Below are 20639 nucleotides of genomic sequence, written 5' to 3' on the forward strand. Positions count from 1 at the left end.
CCCTTTATCCTTTTTTTGTTGTTTTTTTTTTGAAGGGGGAGGGAGGGGAGGAGGGGATGAGAACGCGTGTGTGAATAGAGAGGTGAAACGGGAAAAAAAAAGACAGGGAACTAAGTGAAACGTGCGGTCGAGAGTTGAAGTACGACGCATAAAGATCTTTGCGAAGCTGAACGTGATAAGCCAAGAACCGCAAACGGGAAGATACCTGTGGGTAAGACAGAGCCAAGGCAAGAGGAGGGGGGGGGCAACGTTTTCCCCAAGGCACTAAACACAACAGCGCATTACGCTGAAATGGAGCGTGATCAGAGGCTGGTGAGGAAAAAAAAAGAAGCATGACCACTGCTACACAGAAGTTATCGCTGCTTTCTAGCGGGTGCGAGAAGACACGATGAAGTCTGTACTTGTGCCAGTGTATACCCTCCGTTTTGTTTTTGAATGTCCATGATATTTTTGATGTTTGTTGTTGTTGTTTTCAATCATTTACTCATTATACCCTTTTCTTCGCCTCACAACCCTCTCTCTCTCACTTCGGCTTTTTCGCTCCCGCAAACGCCTGCGATAGACAAAACGAAAAACAAACGAAAAAGAAAGCACATGATCAGTGCTGATGTACTCCTCTGGGCCGGGGGTCCTTTGGTGTGATGAATGACGCCCCTGCGTTCTCGTTGCGCAGTTTGGCCCAAAGGATGAGCTCATCCGCTCACACCGCGAAGGGACATTCACGGAGTAACACGAAAAAAACGGAAACACACACACACACACTCACCCTCACACACACACTCACGAAAGAGAAAAAAAAAGAAAGAAGGGAAACGAGTAATATGTTTTTTTCATTCTCTCCCAATGACCCACCCACCCACCCACATGCACATAAGCTTCCCCCCCCCCTCTTATCTGGCTCCCACCAACGTTGAACCAGATCAGGGTGGACCGCCTCTGCCTGTTGATTTCTTTGTTTTGTGAGCAGTTGGGCTCCGTAGATATTACGGTATGTTGCCCATCCACCCACCCCCCCCCTCCAACACCTCCACCCAAATGGTTCATTTTTCTCTTGCGTCGACGTGTCATTCTACAGAGAACAAGTCAACAAGTACACACACCCACATATCATCACAGCTTAGCCACCCTCTGCTGCATCACAGACACATCCAGGTTCTCGAGAAGGAGCCGTCTATCATCCAGTCCGACTCATGCATCTTTTTTTTTTGGAGGGGGGCTCTTCTTTGCTCTTATCTGCCCTATCCTGGGATATTTAATGCGCAATCGTCATCAAACGAAAATAGGATGAAGCGGCGGTCCTTATGCCAGCCCCCTCCCCCCCCCCTCCCCCTGGGGGGACAGGATACCCCTCTAAGGCAAAAGCGGTAGCGTCTGGCGTGCGGATACGAGAGAGGGGCAATCCACGCGCACGCTGGTAGTGTTCGAGTAGGATGTTGGGGCAGCCTCAAGTCTCAGGGACCTCTCACACCGCGTATCTGGTCCGTGCATCCCGGCTGTCCGTGAGTCACTTGAGGTCATTGCACACCGAGACTTCAGCGTGGAGAGTCTCCACAGTGGAGTCTGAGTGGGTTCGATAGTGTGACCTGCCGTGCTCTCGCCATGTTCACAGCCACCCGCGCCACATCAGCACACCAAGTCGAATATTTTAAAAAGGTTCCACGTTCAGCAGACATGTATACTCGGGGAATGCATTTCATGGATTCCTTCGCAACTTTTCTGCCTGTCGCTTGTACCTCCTTTGACCTCTGGATGCTTTGCTTCCCTGGAATGTACTACGCCGGTTATGCAGGATCACGCGCGCGGAGAACGCTCTCTCGCCTGAGGGATCCTTGCGGTCCTTTTCATGATGACGCTGTTCTGTGGGGAATGCGCGCTGCCTTCATCTTCGATTGCTGCCGATGCCATGGAAAATAGGAGGTAAGTCTGTCTGAATGGTATTGCACGCATGTTCGGGCGATGGGTAAAAATTTTACAATATTCAGTGCCAGCAGAAACACACAATAACCTCCTCGTGAGCCCATACACCTGGCACAGCCAGAGGTGTGGCAATGTCTGTGACACCTTCGACACAGCGCCTAGTGGACTGATGCAATGCTTCTCACGGTTGCAAGTCCCGTTAGGCACAGAGCCAGCCCCAGACGTGTCCGCTGACACCACGAGTCCGCAGCCGAAGCCAAAAGAGAAAAATACAAGGTCTTTGTTTTTTTTTAAAGAGCGAATAGTGGACCCTGATCACCACAACGTGGTGTCTATTCTCATCAGGGGAAGTAGGGGGGGAACACGTACCGGAGACAATCCCCCCTCCTCCCAGATATTATCTAGAGAGGCGTAGATGGAGAAGTGAGCACGATACACGGGAGAGGGGGGGGAGGAGGGAAAATATATATATATATATGAAAGAGAGAAGCAAAAGTTCGCGCTTGATGAACACCAATGTCATAATACAAAAACAGGTACGTCAGTAATTGTGTTCGTGTATTCCGGAATGGGGATTGGAGAGGGGAAAATGATTACAAAAAGGGGGTGAAGAAACAGAGCACAAACAAACACCAGTTATATATATATATATACGAAAAAGAGTGTGTAATGCTCAGCAATAGCATATGTATATATAGAGAGAGGGAGAGGGGGGAAGGGGGGTAAGAAGTAGAGAGAGTAGGGACGAAAAAAAAAAAAACAGAGATGAATATACCCGCTTTCACCTATCCACCCCCACCTCACCCCTCTCTCTTCCCTCCACCCACCCGCCGGACTCAACCACCAGCTACTGCGTCAAGTGCACCCCTTCGCTTCCGTTTCAGTTACAGTCGCCTCCATTTTTGGAAGCGGTAGAACACAAGAAAAGGTGCAAAGACGGTGACAAAACACACCGAAACCACTAAATAAAAAAAAAGAAAAACGAGAGAAAAGGGGATGACGAAGAAACGCGCTGCCGTGGCCGTTTTCGGATGGCCTTCCCGTTTCTCCCCTCTTCCCGGGACAATGAACAAGCGTACGGGCGGGCAGGGGAGAGGGTGAAGAGTAGCCACGAGAGGAAAGGGGATTCATCTGGCTTCCCTGCGCAGGTGGATGCTAAGATCAGAGAGGAAGAAAGCCCCCCCCCCCACACACACACACACAAACGACTACTACTACTAATACTACTCGATCAGTCTCAGTGCCACGCCGCCCATCTTTGACTGGAACACCGGTGCAAACACAACGGAAATGATGGCCATGAGCTTAATGAGAATGTTAAGCGCCGGGCCCGAGGTATCCTTGAGCGGATCGCCGACAGTGTCACCAATGACGGCAGCACCGTGCTGCGGAGAGCCCTTACCCTTGTTTTTGTCGCGTAGGCCACCCTGCTCAATGTACTTCTTCGCGTTGTCCCACGCACCGCCGGTGTTGGAAGCAGAGATGGCCATCTGCACCCCAGACACAATCGCACCCGGCAGCAGACCAGCTAGGGTGTACTTGCCAAAGAGAATACCCACCACGATAGGGGTCAGCATCACCAATGCCGCCGGCGGAATCATCTGGCGCAGAGCGGCCTGAGTAGCAATGGCCACACAACTCTCGTAGTCCGGCTCCTTGCGGCCCTCCGCCACCTCGGGGTCTTGGAACTGGCGGCGGATCTCATTAACCATGTCCATGGCCGCAACGCCTACAGATTTCATGGTCATTGCAGAAAACCAGTATGGCAACATCGCGCCAAAGAGCAGACCAGGCATTGTGTGCGAATCGAGAATATTCACCATGGGGATCGCCACACGCGACACATAGGCGCCGTACAGTGATAGCGCCACGAAAGCTGCCGAGCTGATGGCGAAGCCCTTGCCAATGGCAGCGGTGGTGTTGCCAGCCGCATCCAGCGCATCTGTGATCTCACGAATCTCATGACCCATGTGCGACATCTCCGCAATGCCGCCCGCGTTATCGGAGATGGGGCCGTACGCGTCAATTGTCAATGCAACAGCCATTGTCGAGAGAATACCGAGCGCGGCCAGGGCAAACCCGTACACATTACACATGCGGTAAGACACATAAATCGTCGCGCAGATGGCGAGGATCGGCGGCACTACAGAAAGGTATCCGAGGGCCAGACCGTAAATGATGTTTGTTGCAGCACCCGTCTCGCACGCCTCCGCGATCTCCTGTACTGGGCGGTACGCGTTGGAAGTGTAGTACTCGGTCGTATAGCCGATGATAAGGCCGGACCAAAGACCGCAAAGGACACAGGTAAGGGCACCCCAGCGTGAGCTTTCTGTGCCACTCACCGTGAAGGTCGGCGGCAGCGCAACTCCGGTGAGGATGACCAACACGACTGTCGCACCAACTGTCGACAGTAGCAATTGGCGCTTCAGGGCCGGCTCGATGTCCTGCGAGCGGCGCACCCCGCTGTTCGTGGCGCCAATCGAGGCTACCAGAATGCACACAGCCATACCAGCAGCCGTGATGAGCAGCGGGTACATCATGGAGGTAAACGAGGCCGAGAGCTCCGCGGAGCTGGCCGCCACCACCAGCGCAGCGCACGACGCCTCGCCAAAGCTGCCAAAGAGATCAGAGCCCATGCCAGCGATATCACCCACGTTGTCACCGATGCAGTCGGCAATCACGCCAGGGTTGCGCGGGTCGTCCTCAGGGATATTGTTCTCCACCTTGCCGACGAGATCAGCGCCAACATCCGCGGCCTTAGTGTAGATGCCGCCGCCGACACGACCGAAGCACGCAATAGCTGAGCCACCAAGACCAAACGCAGCCACACATTCGTAGAGCTGTGGCATCGTCTCGACAGCGGTGCCAAAATATGCTCCCACCACCTTGACGGTCAAGAAGAGAGCAAAGATACCCATTGAGGTGAGACCAAAGCCCATTGTGATACCGCCGCGGAAAGCCGTCTGAAAACCGAGCGTGTAGCCGCTGCTCTGGTCTCCATCGTCGCCGCCGGAGGTCGCCATCACAGCTGTGCGCGCGTTCGTGTATACAGCAATGCGCATGCCGATCCATCCCGCCGCGACGGACGTGACCGCACCAGTCACAAAAGCAAACAAAGAGAGACCAGCGTTCATCCACGGGGACTGCGGGGCCAACTGGTCATCCAGTGGTGAAGATAGAGCAATGCCAAGAAGAAGAAAGATCAGTGTGCCGAAACCGGTCATAAACACAGCCATATACTTGTACTCGGATACCAAGAATGCAGTGGCCCCCTCAGATATGCGGGTGTAAATGACGTATACGTTTCGCATCACTTCGTCCGTGAGGTGGGCATTGCGGAGTCCCTGATCCTTACCAGGGGTAATCTTAATGGACGAGAGGACGAACCACCAGTACATGGCGAAGGCAAAGCCCACGGCTGCAGAGGTGATGATTACGAAAGACGTCGTCTCGTCCGACATTAGCGGGTGCATCTCTGGCCTCGACGGGCTCGCCGTACGAAGCTGAGGTATCACGTCTGTCTCTCGAATCATGCTCACCGGCACCGCACTGGACTTGGCTCCGCCCTTGGCCGCAACAGCGACTGTTAGGATAGCCACGGCAAGAAGAACAATCCAGGTCCTTCCAGCCATCTGTGCGTTTGGCATCAGAAGGACGAAAACTACAAATGTGTGAGCAGGCGACTCCTGCGTTTTTTTAATGGGAAGAGATACAGAAAAGAACACAAGAAAGAGAAGAAATGACGATATGTTGCGGTATGATAATACTACGGTATGGGCTGAAACAGGAGGAGCGGAAGGGAGGAATGTTGGGCAGGAGGAAAGAAGTTCAGTGCGTGTGTATCCACATTACTCTTGACGAGAAGCAGAAGTTGCGTGTTCACGCTAGTGAGACATCCAGTAACGTCACGGGTGCATGTGTACCGTTCTGCTGCCAATAGTCGTAGGTCAGGAGCCTAGAGCCCTCAGGGATATTTCCAGCCAATAACGACACGTGTGATGCCCTTGTTTTCCATCCTCCCGATTGCAGAGGCTCAGTGATACATCTGGCAGCTGCACGGCAAAAAAAAAACATCGAAAGTCACGAGAACAGGAACGGAGCTCTCTATGGGGGGAAAGCCAAATGAGACGCTGTTCAGCGGGTCCATGTCACTGTCTGATTCAAAAAAAAAACCAAGTAGCTCCTCCGATGCAACAGGCACGTGCACATAGTGTACACCCAACAAGCAATTCGGATTCCTATAGCTTCGGTGAACGCTCCCCCATCATTTTCCCCTTCAGGATATCCTGCAACCTGCATGTTGCGTCTGGGGAGAGAAGCGTTCCTTTCGTCACTAGCGTCGTAAGAGAAGGAAGCGACAAGAGCAGCTCTTTCAGTGAAGCGAATGCGGTATTTGTAAACGGATTGTGCGACAAATCCAGGTAAACCAGGTTTGTGCCAGCTGGCCCTCGAAGCACAGAGCACAGGCTGTTGATGTCGTCACTTTCCAGATTGTTGTTGCAAACAGAGAGCGAGACAAGGTTCTCGGCGTTGTAACATAACAAGTCCAGCACTGGTCTCAAACCCTTAAGACCCGCAGAGCTTCTAGGGAGATCAAGAGTAGCAAAAGAGGTTACATTACTACATCTAAACTTCTGCAACAGGATGGAGTTCGGTTTTACCCCATGGCGCCGGCAAGCTTCGGTATAAACATCGACGAGAAGAGTACTAGGCGGGAGGTCCGCGGGAAGCACATCTGCAACGCCTTCTTGCGATTGTGTCAAGACCTCGGCGACAGAGGACTGACACAGTGCGCTTTTAACAGAGCTGGTGCGAAACAACTTCAGGAACCTCAGGCCTCGAGAGAGAGGCGAAGAGCGCCTGGTAGAAGTCTGCGAACCCTGGTTAGACCTGATTGTGTCCTCCACAATTTTTTGCAGCCTCGTCTTCACCTGCCTTTCCGGCTGTGAAGCTGATGTTGCTACACTGGACAGTGCCGAACTGCACTTTTCCTCCACTGTAGCATAATCGGAACAGCTAAATGAGTGGGAAAGAACCTCAACTCTTTTGAGTAACAGCACTTGGGTGCGGATCAACGTCGCTCTATTCTTCTGGATGTCGCCTTCTGTGGGGGCTGTCTGACAAGCCTGCGCGTGAATTTGCCTGAGAGACTCAAACTGTTTGTCTGCTCGCAATGCTGTGTACATTCTCCCAAGCAAAATGTCGCACACACGAGCTGGCAAAAACGGTAACGTCTCACGGATCAAAACTGTCTTTTCCCACAGCTCCTTGCCGTACTTGGTGCAGGCTTTGCAGACAAGGTGCGCATTCTTCATCTCAGTCATTGACGAACCTTCGGAGGCAAAGAGTGGACGCACCTCCTCCAAAAAGTCCCGAGACGCCCGGTCATTATTACAGACGTCAAGGTCTCTGAGGAACACATTGGGATATGGAGACCCGTCCTGGAAGGTGCACAGTGCCATTGCGTGGGCGAGCGAGGCTTCATCCAGGTCGAGTTTCTTCTGGAGCCGCTTCCAGAAAATAAGGACACTCTTGGTGTCGTTACTGGAGAACTGGACTCGCTCCCCTTTGACATCTGGGGGGATCGGCTCAGGACTTTCACCACAGCTAAACCTGTTCTCTTGGTTTCTGCTTACACTGGATATTGCATCCAGTTTCGTTCGTTCATCTGCTTTTGGTTGCGCCAAAACGCTGTATGAGCCTCCCTCCACGTTCTCGACAGGTACGGTGTGTGTGGCTCCGGAGAAGTAGACCTTCTCTTTCACCACAGCAGTAAGTGCTAGGGCGTCCTCGGCGGAAACAGGACGAAGGGTGTACGGGGAGTCTCCCGCACTTTGAAGGACCGTTTTCTTGTCTTGGCCAATTACAAGGGTCGATGAAGCTGTGCTCGGTTGGTCAGCGGTGGCTGATTGGGTAGGGAGAAAGGTAGAAGGTTCCCTGAGACCTGATTCTTCTCGACCTCTCTCAGCGTTGAATGCTAGCAGGTTTTCAACATAGGCAGATGTCGATTTCTGGAGAATCGCAAGTGATTCGTCACGACTCTCTTCAGCGGCAGCAAAAGATGCTGCTGTTTCCGGGTAGAGTTTCACAAAGGAGGTATTCAGCGCTGCACTTGAGGCAACGGTACCCAGCTTGACCTGCAGCAATGATGTTAGAGCAATAGCAACTTTGTCAGCATTGGTGGCTTTCGACGTGCGGAAAAGCTGCAGCCTGACGTTTTCCTTGCAGGCGTTTATGCTGGCAGCGATTGTGTGCGCCACGACAGTGACGAGTTTTGATTCGATGGTGCGACAGAAGTTGCACACGGTGAGTGCGTAAGAATGACGTACATCTTGCCAGCTGAGTTTGATGTCGCCCTTGGAGAAGGTGTTGTGAATGTCGCAGAAGGTCCTGAAACATCCGCTGTGTAGTTGAATAATATGCCTCTGCAAAGCTGTTAGAACACGATCCAGCCCATTCAACCACTCCTCCCACCACAACTGCAAGTGCGGTGGCTTGGGTTGAAGATAGACGACAAGCGTCTCCAGATGACGGAGAAGAGGGGTTTCTGCCCATTGTTTCTTTACCCTGCGGGTGTGGCACTGTTCAAGCGGTGGCGCTAATGAGCTGGTACCAACTGAGACATCCTCGGAGAGCTCGAGGTTGTGCGTGTCACAGGGGTCGGAGCACCAGTGTCCGGGTAAAAAGAAGAGTAGTGTACTACGCAGAGAATCTTTGTCCGAAATGGTATGGTAGAATTGCTCTGTCCATAGTTTGATGAAGGAGGAGCGTATGTTTGCAGATATGGCAATGAGAGGCATCGGCGTCGCCGGAGTATTTTCTTGTGGTATGGGAGAAGCGGACTGGAGGGCAGTGTCGCCCAGGTTCAGCGCTGTGAGCCACAACAGCGTTTCGGCCTCCATTCCAATGCTTCTCCACGCTGAGGAAACAAGAAACTAGGGCAGAAGAAAGTTGAGGGTGGAGAAACGAGCGGCAAGGGTAATGGGCAGAGGTGAAGAAGAAAGTGCGCGTCAGTTCGTCGAGTGAGTGTCACAGCGGGATGCAAATGCGATTTTGCTGGGGATATGGCACCCCCCTCCAGTTCACTTTGGCGGCAGCATCTTGGCTCAGCTCTGAGGTTGATTTCTGCTGCTCTTCATCTCTGGAATGCTCGTACCTCGGAGGATGCGTGTGGAGTCTGCTTGTCTCCGGTGTTTCCCTGCCGCATGTGTGCGAGGGTGGGGGGGGGAGAAGACTCATTTGTTTTATATCTTTGCCACTTGTCTTTTTTTAGGACACCAACACAAGGCTTGAAGGTGTGTGGGACTCCCCGTCGGAAGAAGCCCTTGGCTGGACCCGCTGTGGCGCAGTGTGGTGACGCGCTTGACGTCTGCCCCCCTCCCCCCCCCCCCGCCCCCAGAAAGCTTCAGCACAAGAGCATGGAGGATGAATAGCGCGAGAAGGGGCTTGGAAGGATCAGTTAAGTTTCTTGGAAACAAATTTCTCGTGTTCGAAGCGCAGTTGGTCTAGTGGTAGAATTCTCGCCTGCCACGCGGGAGGCCCGGGTTCGATTCCCGGACTGCGCAGCCTTTTCGTCCCTCCTCCCTTTCCTGAAAAAGGCTGGAGCAAGGGAAAAAATTCCGATGCCGGGGATCGAACCCGGGTCTAGCGGGTGAGAGCCGCTTGTTCTATCCACTATACCACATCGGAACTGAGAGACTCAATGGTTAGGGTCAGAGTTAGGGCACGTGGCGAATTGAGTGGCCGTGGAGGGAAGCCTGGCGGGTTTGTGCGTTTTTTTTTTTTTTTTTGGGTCCTAGCGGTGGGGGAGGGGGGGTTTTAAAAATTCTTTTTGGTGCCAGAGTGGCCATGTTGCGATGTCGCCCGAAAAGTATTCAATTCTGTCTCTGGCTGCCGTCCCACATCGTGCGAGAGACGAAACAGATCTGAACACACGTTATATACGCCACCAATGCCGACACAGTCGTCTGAGCACCGCCGCTGCCTCCCCCCCTCCACCCCGCCCCCGCCCCCCGTCTGCGTGGGCCCCTTTTCAGGTGTGGCCCCAGGCCTTCCACCAACTTAGGGCCAGGGGTTTGGTAAGATGCATTGGGGCCCCACCGATCGACATGGATGGCACAGACGTGGCCACTGGTGCAGGGTGCCGCGTCGCAGCACCATCCTTTGTTGGAGCGCCAACGCCCGTAGCGACATTGCTCTGAGTGAACCACATCGTAGGTACGGAGCCGTGTCGGCCTCCGATGCGGCGCGCCATTGGCAGGGGGCAGAGTGGGTCGCCTGGTTTCACAAGAGGCCATATAGTGAAACCTCATGCCGAGTTGGGGTATTCCCCCATCATCGGGATATGGATTATTGGGGGAATGAAGCACAAATTATGGTTTCAGGGGTTTGACCTTTTTTTCCTGGTGTGGTGCGTTATTCGATCGCGCGGCTCCAGCCACGGCCATCATCATGGTAAACGGCCCCTTGGGCGCAACTGGGGGCTTCCGAGTCTTCATTTTTGTTTTCGCGTCTGTGTGTCGGTAAAAGAAAACAAGCGGTCAGGCTCACATCAACCAAAAATAGAGGGAAAGACAACACCGGGGGGGGGGGGCACACAGAAAAAAAAAATTGTGACCTGAGCACGCACTCGCATGGGCCCAGTGAGCGCCGAAGCAACAGCACCACATGTGCAAATGAGTGGGGTGGGGTGGGGTGGGGGGAGGGCGGAGGCGGAGGCTACAGGGGAGTGTAGAGAGAGCAAAAGCGCAACCCCCCTCTCCCCCCAAGAAAAACAATCAATGATATTCGTGAGGAGATGTCAAGGATGCATTGTGAGAAAAGAAACAATGTGCAGAGAAAAAATAGAGAGGAATAACAGCTACGATGCACATACAAGTGAGGAAAAAAAAACATGAGAACGGAGAGGAGGAGAAGGGAGGGGGGTGGGGGGACGGGAGAATAGGCAGTGAAATTGATGCGGGACGTGGCGTACACCGAATGAGAAGTCTGGTGAGCGCATCTGTGACGTCTCCGCTTCACCACCGCAGGGAAAAAAACTAAATACAATAACAAATGACAGGCAATGCGGCGCGTCACACACCTTTGCTATGACAGCAGGGTACACCGTATCCGCACACGCATACCGCCCATGAGATCGCGGGCAATATAGAAGAACAAATGGAAAGTGAGTCACTAAGAAGGTGAGTCTCATCGTCAATGGCCATGGCATACCAAAGATGATCATGAGACCTACTAACCTCACAATGATACCTTCATCCTCTCTCCCTCCACTGGAGCTAGAACGGGAAGTCCTCATCTACTTCGAGGTAAGCGCCACACGCATAGCTGTACAAAACAATTGCCTCGCAGCACAGAAAAGAAAGATGCAACACACACGCGCGATACAATCGGCAGACGTACTTTTTGATGTCTCCGCCCCACTTTTATCCCGCCGTGTGGTTTCTCTTTGCCTTCTCCCCCCCACTCAAACTGTGAGAGACCGCCAGGCCTCATGCGCATGGGCGATGAATCGTGGAAGAGCTCGATCCACCTCACATTGAACAGAATAGAAAAGCCGTTCAAAGGGTCGCAGGGGCGTCCGTGTGTGTATCTGTGGGGGTGGGGAGGGGGAGAACAGCCAAACGAAAGTGGTCGATGTGAGAGGCCTCTTCTGTGACTCCAACCGGGGCGGCGAGTCAAATAGTTGAGACCAAAAACCAATGGAAAAACCACGAGCCCTGAAGGCGACATAAAGTTTTCTTTCAACGTGTTCACTTTGTCGCAGAGCAATATGTGGGTGGTGTAATGCCACACGTTGGCGCTGGTGAGTCTGCAGTCCCACATCGCGCGAGAGACGAAACGGATCTGAACACACGTTATATACGCCACCAATGCCGACACAGTCGTCTGAGCACCGCCGCTGCCTCCCCCTCCACCCCGCCCCCGCCCCCCGTCTGCGTGGGCCCCTTTTCAGGTGTGGCCCCAGGCCTCCCACCAACTTAGAGTCAGGGGTTGGGTAAGATGCATTGGCACTTCACCGATCGACATGGATGGCACAGACGTGGCCACTGGTGCAGGGTGCCGCGTCGCAGCACCATCCTTGGTTGGAGTGCCAACACCCGTAGGGGCGCTCCCCGTTGGCAAGGGAGATTTTTTTTTGGGGGAGGGGGTGCGTAGCTTCTCCATTGAAGGTAAAGTGAATCCCCTCCCCCTCCCCCTCCCCATCGCCGGTAACTCATGCTGAGGGGGGTACTCCGTCATCAGAGCGCGGCACGGCGCTTCAGACAGAGAGAGAATCTACAGAACAACAGAACAAGGCGCACACATACTCCACACCGAGGCGTCATATTGGTGAGGAGTTGAAGCGGGTGACAGTGACGCCGGTAGCGACAGAGTCGAGCTTCACGCTGTGATCTACTACTGCGCCGCAGTTCAAGAGAGGGCACTCCGTATCACTGGCGTTTTCATCTTCATCCTCCACCTCCTCCCAGTACCACTCGTCGCCGTTCTCATCGGTGTACACCTCACCGTAGACACCCTCCTCGCTGTTTACATGGTTCTTATTCATGCCGACATCTTGCTCCCCGTCTTCTGCGACCACACGTGTCGCTATCACAGTCGCGGGGGCGCAACGCTGTACATTTGTGTGCCCAAACGTGTTTGCCGATGGACAGTGCATCTTGTTTTTATCAGGCGCGAAGCGCGCAGTCGTCCCAAGAAAGATGCTGGTGGGAGCGCAGAGGGAAAGAGGCTTGTTCTGCGACTCAGACGCCGAGTGCCCACTGATCGGTGTCTTCGGCTCTCTCCCATTCGCGCTCAGCTGTGCCGAAGGGGTGCTCGTCTCCACAAGAACGCTGTACGAGTCCAAGTCGGTAGCCGAGATCAAGTCCTTATACTTGTGAGAGTCGGCAGGCGTGCTACTGGGTACAGGCACCATGCGATGACCTAGCAGATGCGCGCTTTCCATGATGTAGGGGTCAAAGGTGACGTGCGGCCGTGCGTTGCTACAGCGGGTTGCCTCTGTGGTGCAGAGCTTTAGCATCGAGTACTCGGACTGCGGGGGCTTGTATAGTGGCTTCGTTTTAGAAGAAAAAAGCGGCGGCAGAGTCGCAGCGGTCGCGCATGCGTTGTCGGTTCCACTCACAACAATGTCCAGGCTATTTACACTGTCTCCCTTGTGGAGATAGAACACGATGGAGCTCCCGCTGCGAGCCCCGCGACGGGCGTCGAAGCCCGCCGGGTAGAAACCCTCCAGCACGTTCTCGGGCTCCTCTTCATCCTCGCTATCGTCGTCGTCGTCGTCGTGATTGTCCGAGGAAAGCTCAAACTGTGCAGTTGAGGGTTTCGTTGATGAGGGTGGAAGGGCCATCGAGTAGTTGAACCCAGTCACGCTCGGCGATGCGGACACGGGCAAGGGTACTCCACAAGAAGTCCCTTGCAGCTCCAGAGATGCGCTGGTGGGTGCCACACCGGTGGTGGACGTCGTCAGGCAGGTGTCCTCCTCTATGTCGATATGCGCACTGACGACGCACCGGCGGTTCGCAGGTTGCACCACTTGTTCATCGTTTGGTCTTGACTTTTTCTGGATAGGTAACAAAGGGGAAGTGGAGCGCCCGGCCGCTCTTGCATCGGAACCCTCGGCAGTGGGCGATACAGAGGAGGTTACACACAAGTCGGAGCGACTCAGATCCGCACCCCCGGATGCGCTGATGTTGACATCGTTTTCTTTTTGGGGGTTGACGGCGATGCTATTAAGAGTGTCGTTGCGCGACGTGTCCGGCGTTTGCAGCTGTGGCCCTTGCTGTGACTGTTCGAGATGAGTTCGTGCCACTTCATCAATGGCAGCGATACTAGCACTTTCTTCAATGGGTGTGAGGGTGGCGGCGATGTAGTGTTGTGGCTTTGTGTTGAATTGCTGCGCGAACAGCCTATACGTGCTGTAGTAGTCAAAGGCAGCGGACTTGTCGAGGAGGAGGGAGATGCCTGTGGACGGATTCTTCGGCAGGTCCTGGTTCACTGAAGGGACTGAGTCACTCTTCATGTTTCCTGTTGCCGACGTCTTCGTCGCTGGGGGAGAACTCGTGGCCACCTCGAGCTCACTCCGAATCTCTGGCGCGGATGCGGTCCTCGACGCCAGCGAGGAGGAGAGAGGCGGTGGGGAGGGAACGCAAAAATTCGGTTGTGGGGACGTGATCGTCTTACCACACGATGATTTGGGAAAATCCAGCGACGCTGTTGCCACCGACTGTAGCGCCGCACCGTTGGCCTTCGGCTCCGCTGCGCCCCTGTCGTTTGTGGTGCTGCTCTGGGTGCCTGGGGTTGAGGAACCAATTGGAGACGCGACACCAAACACCGTTGTTGGCGGCTTCTTCGAAGGCCACGGACTCAAGACGCTATCGTTGTCATTATCAGCCAACGGGAGACCGCAGTTGTCACCTCTTGCCGATAAAAAGACCCTCGATTCCACATGACCGACTGTAGACGGAAGCGGTTCGCTGACGATCACTGTGGAGGTGCTGCTAAGCGACTGTTCGTTTACCGAACGGGCACCAGAGGCGGAGGTGTGCACATCCGGTGAGTCGCACTGCGCCCGGAGCACACGGCATCCTTTGCGCAACTGCACAGACTCTGTCAAACTCGGCGGCGGTGGCGGCGTGTGTATGCGGCTGATGAAGGATGGTGTTTTGCGCAGCGCTTCTTGCTGCGCTGTTGATAGAGTTGATGCGTGACGTGTTAGCGGTCGTGGCACGTCATCTAGACTGAGGCTGCAGTTGCTGGGAGCTCGGGATGCGGTGCGCGGTGTCGCCAAGCGTGTGCCCGAACACGGAAGTCGGCGGGTAGAGGAAGGGTTATCGAGAGGAACCACGTCCTCCGTGTCGCTCGCTTCGCTGGGATCGCTGGGTGTGCCATTTGTTAAACGTATGTGGGTCGGTGAAGTGCCGACATTGCCGCCTAAAGAGCTCAGGTTGTTCACCTTCCTCTGTGGAAAAGGGGGTGCATCGTCTGAGACGATAGAGGCGTTGTTCTGTGCGCACCGAGGGCTTTCGTTCACCGTGGGAGAAAACATCGCGGCTGGTTCGCGTCGCTTACCGTGAGCGCTACCACCTGTGCGTTCACTGTGTGCGTGGCGGTCCTTGAGGCTGGGATTGATGTTCACCGGACGGAAACTACTGGTGGTGGTGCCGCTGATGCGGTTGCGTGCGCCTGTAGTCCGGATACCGTTGATCTCGGTTTCTGTGGCATCGTTGCCCCCGTTGCTGCTCGGCCATCTCGGGGTGGATCTACCAGAAGTGCTTTTCGCCTCTTTGTAGGCACTTTGGCAGCGCTTGAAGACGCGAAAGAGGAATCCGCGCTGCTTTGGCACCAACTCCATCGCAGAGAAAATGGGAGAGGGGATACTCATCGCTGGCAGAGGCGTTGAAGAGGGCGGATCGACTGCCATGTCCAACAAACACGGCTTCGAACCAGTCCAATGCTGTTGTCTTGAGGTAATGGTGGTGGTGAAACTCGGTGGTGAGGGGACTGCTGTCTTGCTGAGGAGTCCCATCGGCGACGTCTCACTGCCGGCACCTGGAGGCGAGACCGACGAGCGCACAGAAGGCTGCCGCGTTGTGAGGGCGTCGGAGGGTGACGGCTGCGTCACGGCAGGCTGCTGTTGTGGGGGTAACACTTCCAGCCAAAGCCTAGCGGGTGTCTTACCCGTCGTGGAGGAGGTCGATGACGGTGACACAGCGTTCCCGCTGTTCGAGGCACGCGCGGAGGAGTCAGATGGGTGAATCAGTTTACGTAGCGCTGTTACAGAGTCTACGGCTGGCAGCATTATCATTTCGTGGTGAGCTCCCTTCGACGGAGATGACGGGGCCGGAAGGGTTGTCGTTGCAGGGAATGTCGGATTCGACGATGCAGCGTTTACACCATCCACCGGAGAGCATTTTCTGAAACTTGTACGCGGGTTTGGGGTGGCAGGAAGTGCGACACTGCCTCCTTCAAATGACAGTGTTGGGGTATCCCACTTCTTCCCAGACTTCAAAGCTGTCTGTTGCGCTTCCTGTGGCAGGCCGCTCCTACTGACAGTGTCATGCGGCGATCGGTCGTTCGTGAGCAGAGGCCCAGGTCCTGGCAACAACAACTCGGATGCACAGCACTCGGTGCTGGTATTGGTGCGGCTGCTGTTCCTCGGATTGCCCTGTTGATCCGCCGCGTTCGCGTTGACAGAACAGCGTCGGCTCAACTTGACTGAGGTGTCGTTGTCATTTCGAACAGTTTTGGCGGTGTGTTTCGGGCTGAAGACTGCGTTCGGTGGATTCTTCCGCAGTGCATCGCTAGTCGGTTGCACCGGGGATGACGAGTGTTTCAGAGAAGCGGCGGCATTTTTTTTACCCCGGGGAGAGGAGCAGAAGGGCATGGATGAGTTTTGACGCGTCTATATTCGTGTATGTCACTCGGGTTTGGGCTGCGGTAGGGGTGATGGTGGTGGTGGTGGGGGGTTACTAGAGACGCCGCGCGACCTACCAGGCGTCTAAGAGAGGGAACAAAGAAAGAAAGAGGAGAGGCGAGGGTCGCAGGTCCCCGTCCTTCCCCCCCTTTTCCCTGTCAATACGGGGTATACAAATGCACACGGTGTGTGTGTGTGTGTGTGTGTGTGTGTGTGAGGGGGCAAGGAGGGGGTTTCCGGCTAGTCTTCCTTCTCCCTGGCTGGGGATGTGTAGTGATTTTTTTTTTCGGGGTGTGGGTGGATGGGTGAGAGCAAAGGATGCCAGATGATAACGGGGAGGGGAATAACGAGCGGAATGGAGGGAATAGCAGCGTAGATCATCTTCTGGAGGTGGAAGAATCAGAACTGGAGGCGACCGCACGCGAAGGGCCGAAGCCTTTCATAGCTACTCCCCCCTACCATGTGCAGCCAAAGGAAGTATATGTGTGGGGGCAGCTAGTGCAACTGCTGATGGGAGGGGTGCAAAAAAAAAAAAAACAAGAATAGGCGAGCGGGACAGGGGGACGTTCTTTCTTTGTCCCGCTCCCTTTTGCGCAGAAAGACGTTGTGGGTCAGGCGCCACGGTTTCCTAATGGGCTACAATTACGGTACACGGAATCTGCAAAAAGAAAAAGGCAGACACAGAAAAAAAAAAAAGAGCACGCAAATTGGCTCACGAGATGCGCCCAGCTCAAGTCCAGAGAGAGAGAGAGAAGTCACCAAATTCTATCGGTCATTCAAGTACGCGGTGCCCGCAGACGCACTGGGCCCAATGGGAAGCCTTTATTTGCTATATTTGACGCCTCGCCGTGAGCGCGTCTGCTTCCACACGGCTGCGCTCCAGTAGAGTTGGAATCTCCTCCAGCCCTTTCATGGACTGCTCAATGAAGTCAGTGATTTCGCACTGCATGCGTGTAAGCATCTGAAAGCGGGCCGAGCGTGCATCACGGCGGCGTTTGCCCTCTGCCTTCTGCTTCTCGCGTAGGGTTTGGAGTTCCATCGCGAATCGAAGCTCCACGGACTGATGACGCTCTACCTCTTCACGGAGGTGATGTACCTCGTGCCGCAGTTCTATCATACTCAACTGCTCGACTGGCCGTGAATGAAGAAGTGAGGCGCTGACGCTGTACGGACTGAAAGGAAGGTACTCCACTGTACTGGATGCCAATGCTGCTGTCGCCCCACTGGAGCCGTTCACAAAGGTGGGGATATCCCCCCGTCTTTGAGATGAGTATGTGCGTGCGTCTGTCGACTGTCCAGATGCGGTGCTATGGGGTGTGTTCGCGTTGGCAGTAGTCGTGATGATATCCTCGCTAGATTGGGGCCTCATCTCGGCGTCGGCGACTCCGGACACTGGGCCACTCGTCCAGACGTCATGCTTGTTAAGCGTGGGATGGGCGTAGGACGTTTGTGCGCTCGAAGAGTTGGGGGTGGGCTCATTATATTGGGAAAGGTGCGAGTCGTCCAAGGTGAACGAAGGGTGCAGCGGCGAGGGTAGGCGTGGCTGCTGCTGTTGCGGTTGTGGGGAGGCGTGTGAATGATCGAGGAGGAGACGCTGTTGAGAAAGGATGCTCTTCTCCTCAGCTCGGGCTTCTGCTGCCTCAAGCCTTTCCCAAACCTCTTGGAGCTCTTGCTTCTGAGCTGACACGATGTGCTCTGTCTCAATGCAGCAATGTAGGGCTTCGTTGAGCTGCTCCTCCAGGCGGTGCACCTGCTGCTGCTTTGTTTCAAGCTCCGCCGAGACACTACGCAAGCAAGCCTCCAGGTCATCATACATTTGCTGCGTTACCATCGCAGGATAGAGTTGACTCGGCGATGCAGACCTACTTTTCGGTGACGGCTGCTTCAATGTGTCGCTGGTAAAATGAAGTGAATTCTCGATCTCATCTATGGATGCTTGCTTGTATGCAGAGCTCTGTGAACGACCGCTCTGCATATCTGCACCATTGCTACTCTGTTGGACTGCTTTCAGTGCTGCAATGGAGCCTGTCAGTGTTGGCGATTGACGATGCGATTGGCTAGCTTCCATGAGAAGCTCAGATATGCGTTGATGCGCTGCTGTCAGCTGATCCTCGAGCTCTTCGACGATCCTCCGGTGGACAATTTCGCGCGGGGTTGATGACTGCCCCGCATGTTGCTCAGACGTCCACTCCGATGTGCCATCGCCAGGAGCGCCGTTCGTCATGAAACGCCGTGTGCTGGAGACGTGCTGAAGTCTCCGCTCATACCGCTCATCGAGGAGCTTATTTCGCTCTTCCAGGACACGGTGCAGCTCTGTGCGCTTTGCATGCAGCTCGTCGCGCAGCAGCTGCACCTCTGCCACCTTTGGGCTCTGCTGAAGAGCAGCGGAGAGGCGGGCCTCAAGCAGCTGGGGTTTTTCCTCCTTTTCTCCAAGTTGCTTTTCAGCAGGACTCTTGGGTGCGGAGGCGATGGCCAGGTCACTTACAGCCGTAGGGGAAGGAACCGCACTTTTGGGGGTGCTCGGACGGCTTCTGGTGGACTGGGGCACGGCAGTGTCGTAGTCGTGGCTGCTACGGTTGTTGTCGCCGTGGAAGGATCCTCTAGGCCCGATGGTGGGGTATTGCCCAGAAGAGAGACGTCCCTGAGGCGGGGCCATAGTAGCCGCCAGCGACGACGCGGGCGCCATTGTTACTCTCGACAGCATCCGACTCGCACCACTCGAAAACACTACTGGTTTGCCACATGGGTGCTCCGTGTACGCTGCTAGTTGCAGTGCTTCGTCCTTCGGCAAGGCGCCGATCACCCACGATGTCGGAACCATCAATGCTGGCACAATAGTCTTTGTGGCCAATAGTGAGTTGTGGGCACGCTGGTGGGGTGAGGTGGCCAGAGTCTCGGCCTCGGCTATCAGTTTATCAATGGCAGCTAGTTCCTCTTCTGCCATCTGCACGTACTCCAGTTGATCCTTACGCTCCTTTTGTAGTGACGCCTCTTCCACACAACCGTAGTGATTTGCTGGCCTCGGTGCAAGTTCAAGTGACTTCGTCGAGTTCTTCGATCGCCGCGCCGCATCCGAGCCCTGTGACAGTGTTTTTACGAGTGTGCTGTGAGCCTCCTTTACTTGTTGTTGAGCCTGCGTCGCTTTGACTAGCTTATGGACCCACTGGTAGAGGGCAGCGGCGGCCTTGTGCTTCTTCTCAACGGCCGACACGACCGGCCACGCTTCCAAATAGCGCAGTATGTACTTTGTATCCTCTGCAGTGACACCCGTCGACTTCACGGCCATGAGACGCTTTGGCAGGGAGGCTCCCTGCGCCACCACATCATCAAACAGTGCACACGCGCTGTCGTGCAGCGGCACTGCGGCGATTTCTATCAGATTGATCAACGGCTGTGAGGACGTGCAGCGTCGGTGCCGCTGTAGATCCATCCATACGTGTGGATTCACCGTTCGAAGCCTGGCGCGTGCGAGCCGGAAGCTTTTCTCTGCAATACTGGCGGCCTTTTCTGCGTCAGCGGCCCTTCGTACCGCATCGGAGTGCGCCCTCAGCGGAGACGCTCCTCGCAGCGGACTGAGTTTAGAAACGGCTACCGCGCTGCTGTTTTTCCCTTGCGCCTTCTGCTGAAGACGCACGTCAATTTCACGTACTCGAGCTTTACTCGTTTCCAAGTCCGCATGAAGGCTGTCGCGGTGCTCTCGCATTTCTCGAAGCTCTTCAGCTGATAATACTGTGAAAGAATCATCCGCATTCAGGGGCAGCGCAGCACTACTGCTGAGGGTTTCCCTATTGGGAGACGGTATCGGGACCCTGCTGAGGCCTGTGACGCAGGGATGGTTGGCATCGACAAGGCAACCAGTTACCAGTCCACTGTTTTTTCCCTCATCCTGTCGTCGCTGAGGAGAGAGGAGGATTAGGGGGCGTGGCTGCACGAGTGCAAAAACGTTGCCATTCTCCTGGGTCGTGGTGGGTGTAGAGGCGATTAGGCCGAGAAGGCAGTGGCTGCCGTCCGCCGAAGTGACGAACACAATGGCCGTGCGTGGCTTTACGACCACCTCGGTATGCGCACCAGTCGCTGTGTGTGGAGGCATCTTAGCAGGGGGCAGCGCGAGAGGCAAAACCGAAAGCAAAAAAAAACACACACACCTTCTTTCTCCTCCCTCCAGCGAAAAGAGGGACTTCTGCACCAATGCTTTATGTGTCATGTGTGCGTAGGCGGGCCAGGAGACGAGGGGGAAAAAAAAGAGAGAGAAAGAGAAAAAAAAGGGTTCGATAAAATCACGCGTATCGTCGGCGCCGTCACCTCA

At 54.8% G+C, this 20639-nt stretch overlaps 4 protein-coding genes across 4 annotated transcripts; all 4 read right to left on the minus strand.

Annotated features, from left to right (window-relative positions):
- Positions 1-3140: 3140 nt before the first annotated feature.
- JKF63_03852 (uncharacterized protein) lies at positions 3141-5564 on the minus strand (the record flags this gene model as incomplete). Its single annotated transcript, XM_067899849.1, has 1 exon — positions 3141-5564. The coding sequence occupies one exon, from the start codon at positions 5562-5564 to the stop codon at positions 3141-3143; it is 2424 nt and encodes an 807-aa protein (XP_067755055.1).
- A 591-nt stretch (positions 5565-6155) lies between these two features.
- JKF63_03853 (uncharacterized protein) lies at positions 6156-8819 on the minus strand (the record flags this gene model as incomplete). Its single annotated transcript, XM_067899850.1, has 1 exon — positions 6156-8819. One exon carries the CDS (start codon positions 8817-8819, stop codon positions 6156-6158), a length of 2664 nt encoding a protein of 887 aa, XP_067755056.1.
- Positions 8820-12241: 3422 nt separating this feature from the next.
- JKF63_03854 (uncharacterized protein) lies at positions 12242-15718 on the minus strand (the record flags this gene model as incomplete). The annotated part of the gene is made up of 1 exon (XM_067899851.1): positions 12242-15718. The coding sequence occupies one exon, from the start codon at positions 15716-15718 to the stop codon at positions 12242-12244; it is 3477 nt and encodes a 1158-aa protein (XP_067755057.1).
- Positions 15719-17162: 1444 nt separating this feature from the next.
- JKF63_03855 (uncharacterized protein) lies at positions 17163-20423 on the minus strand (the record flags this gene model as incomplete). Its single annotated transcript, XM_067899852.1, has 1 exon — positions 17163-20423. The coding sequence occupies one exon, from the start codon at positions 20421-20423 to the stop codon at positions 17163-17165; it is 3261 nt and encodes a 1086-aa protein (XP_067755058.1).
- Between the last annotated feature and the right edge of the window lie 216 nt (positions 20424-20639).

This window comes from Porcisia hertigi, chromosome 31, assembly GCF_017918235.1.
Source record: "Porcisia hertigi strain C119 chromosome 31, whole genome shotgun sequence".
NCBI classification, from domain to species: Eukaryota; Euglenozoa; class Kinetoplastea; order Trypanosomatida; family Trypanosomatidae; genus Porcisia; species Porcisia hertigi.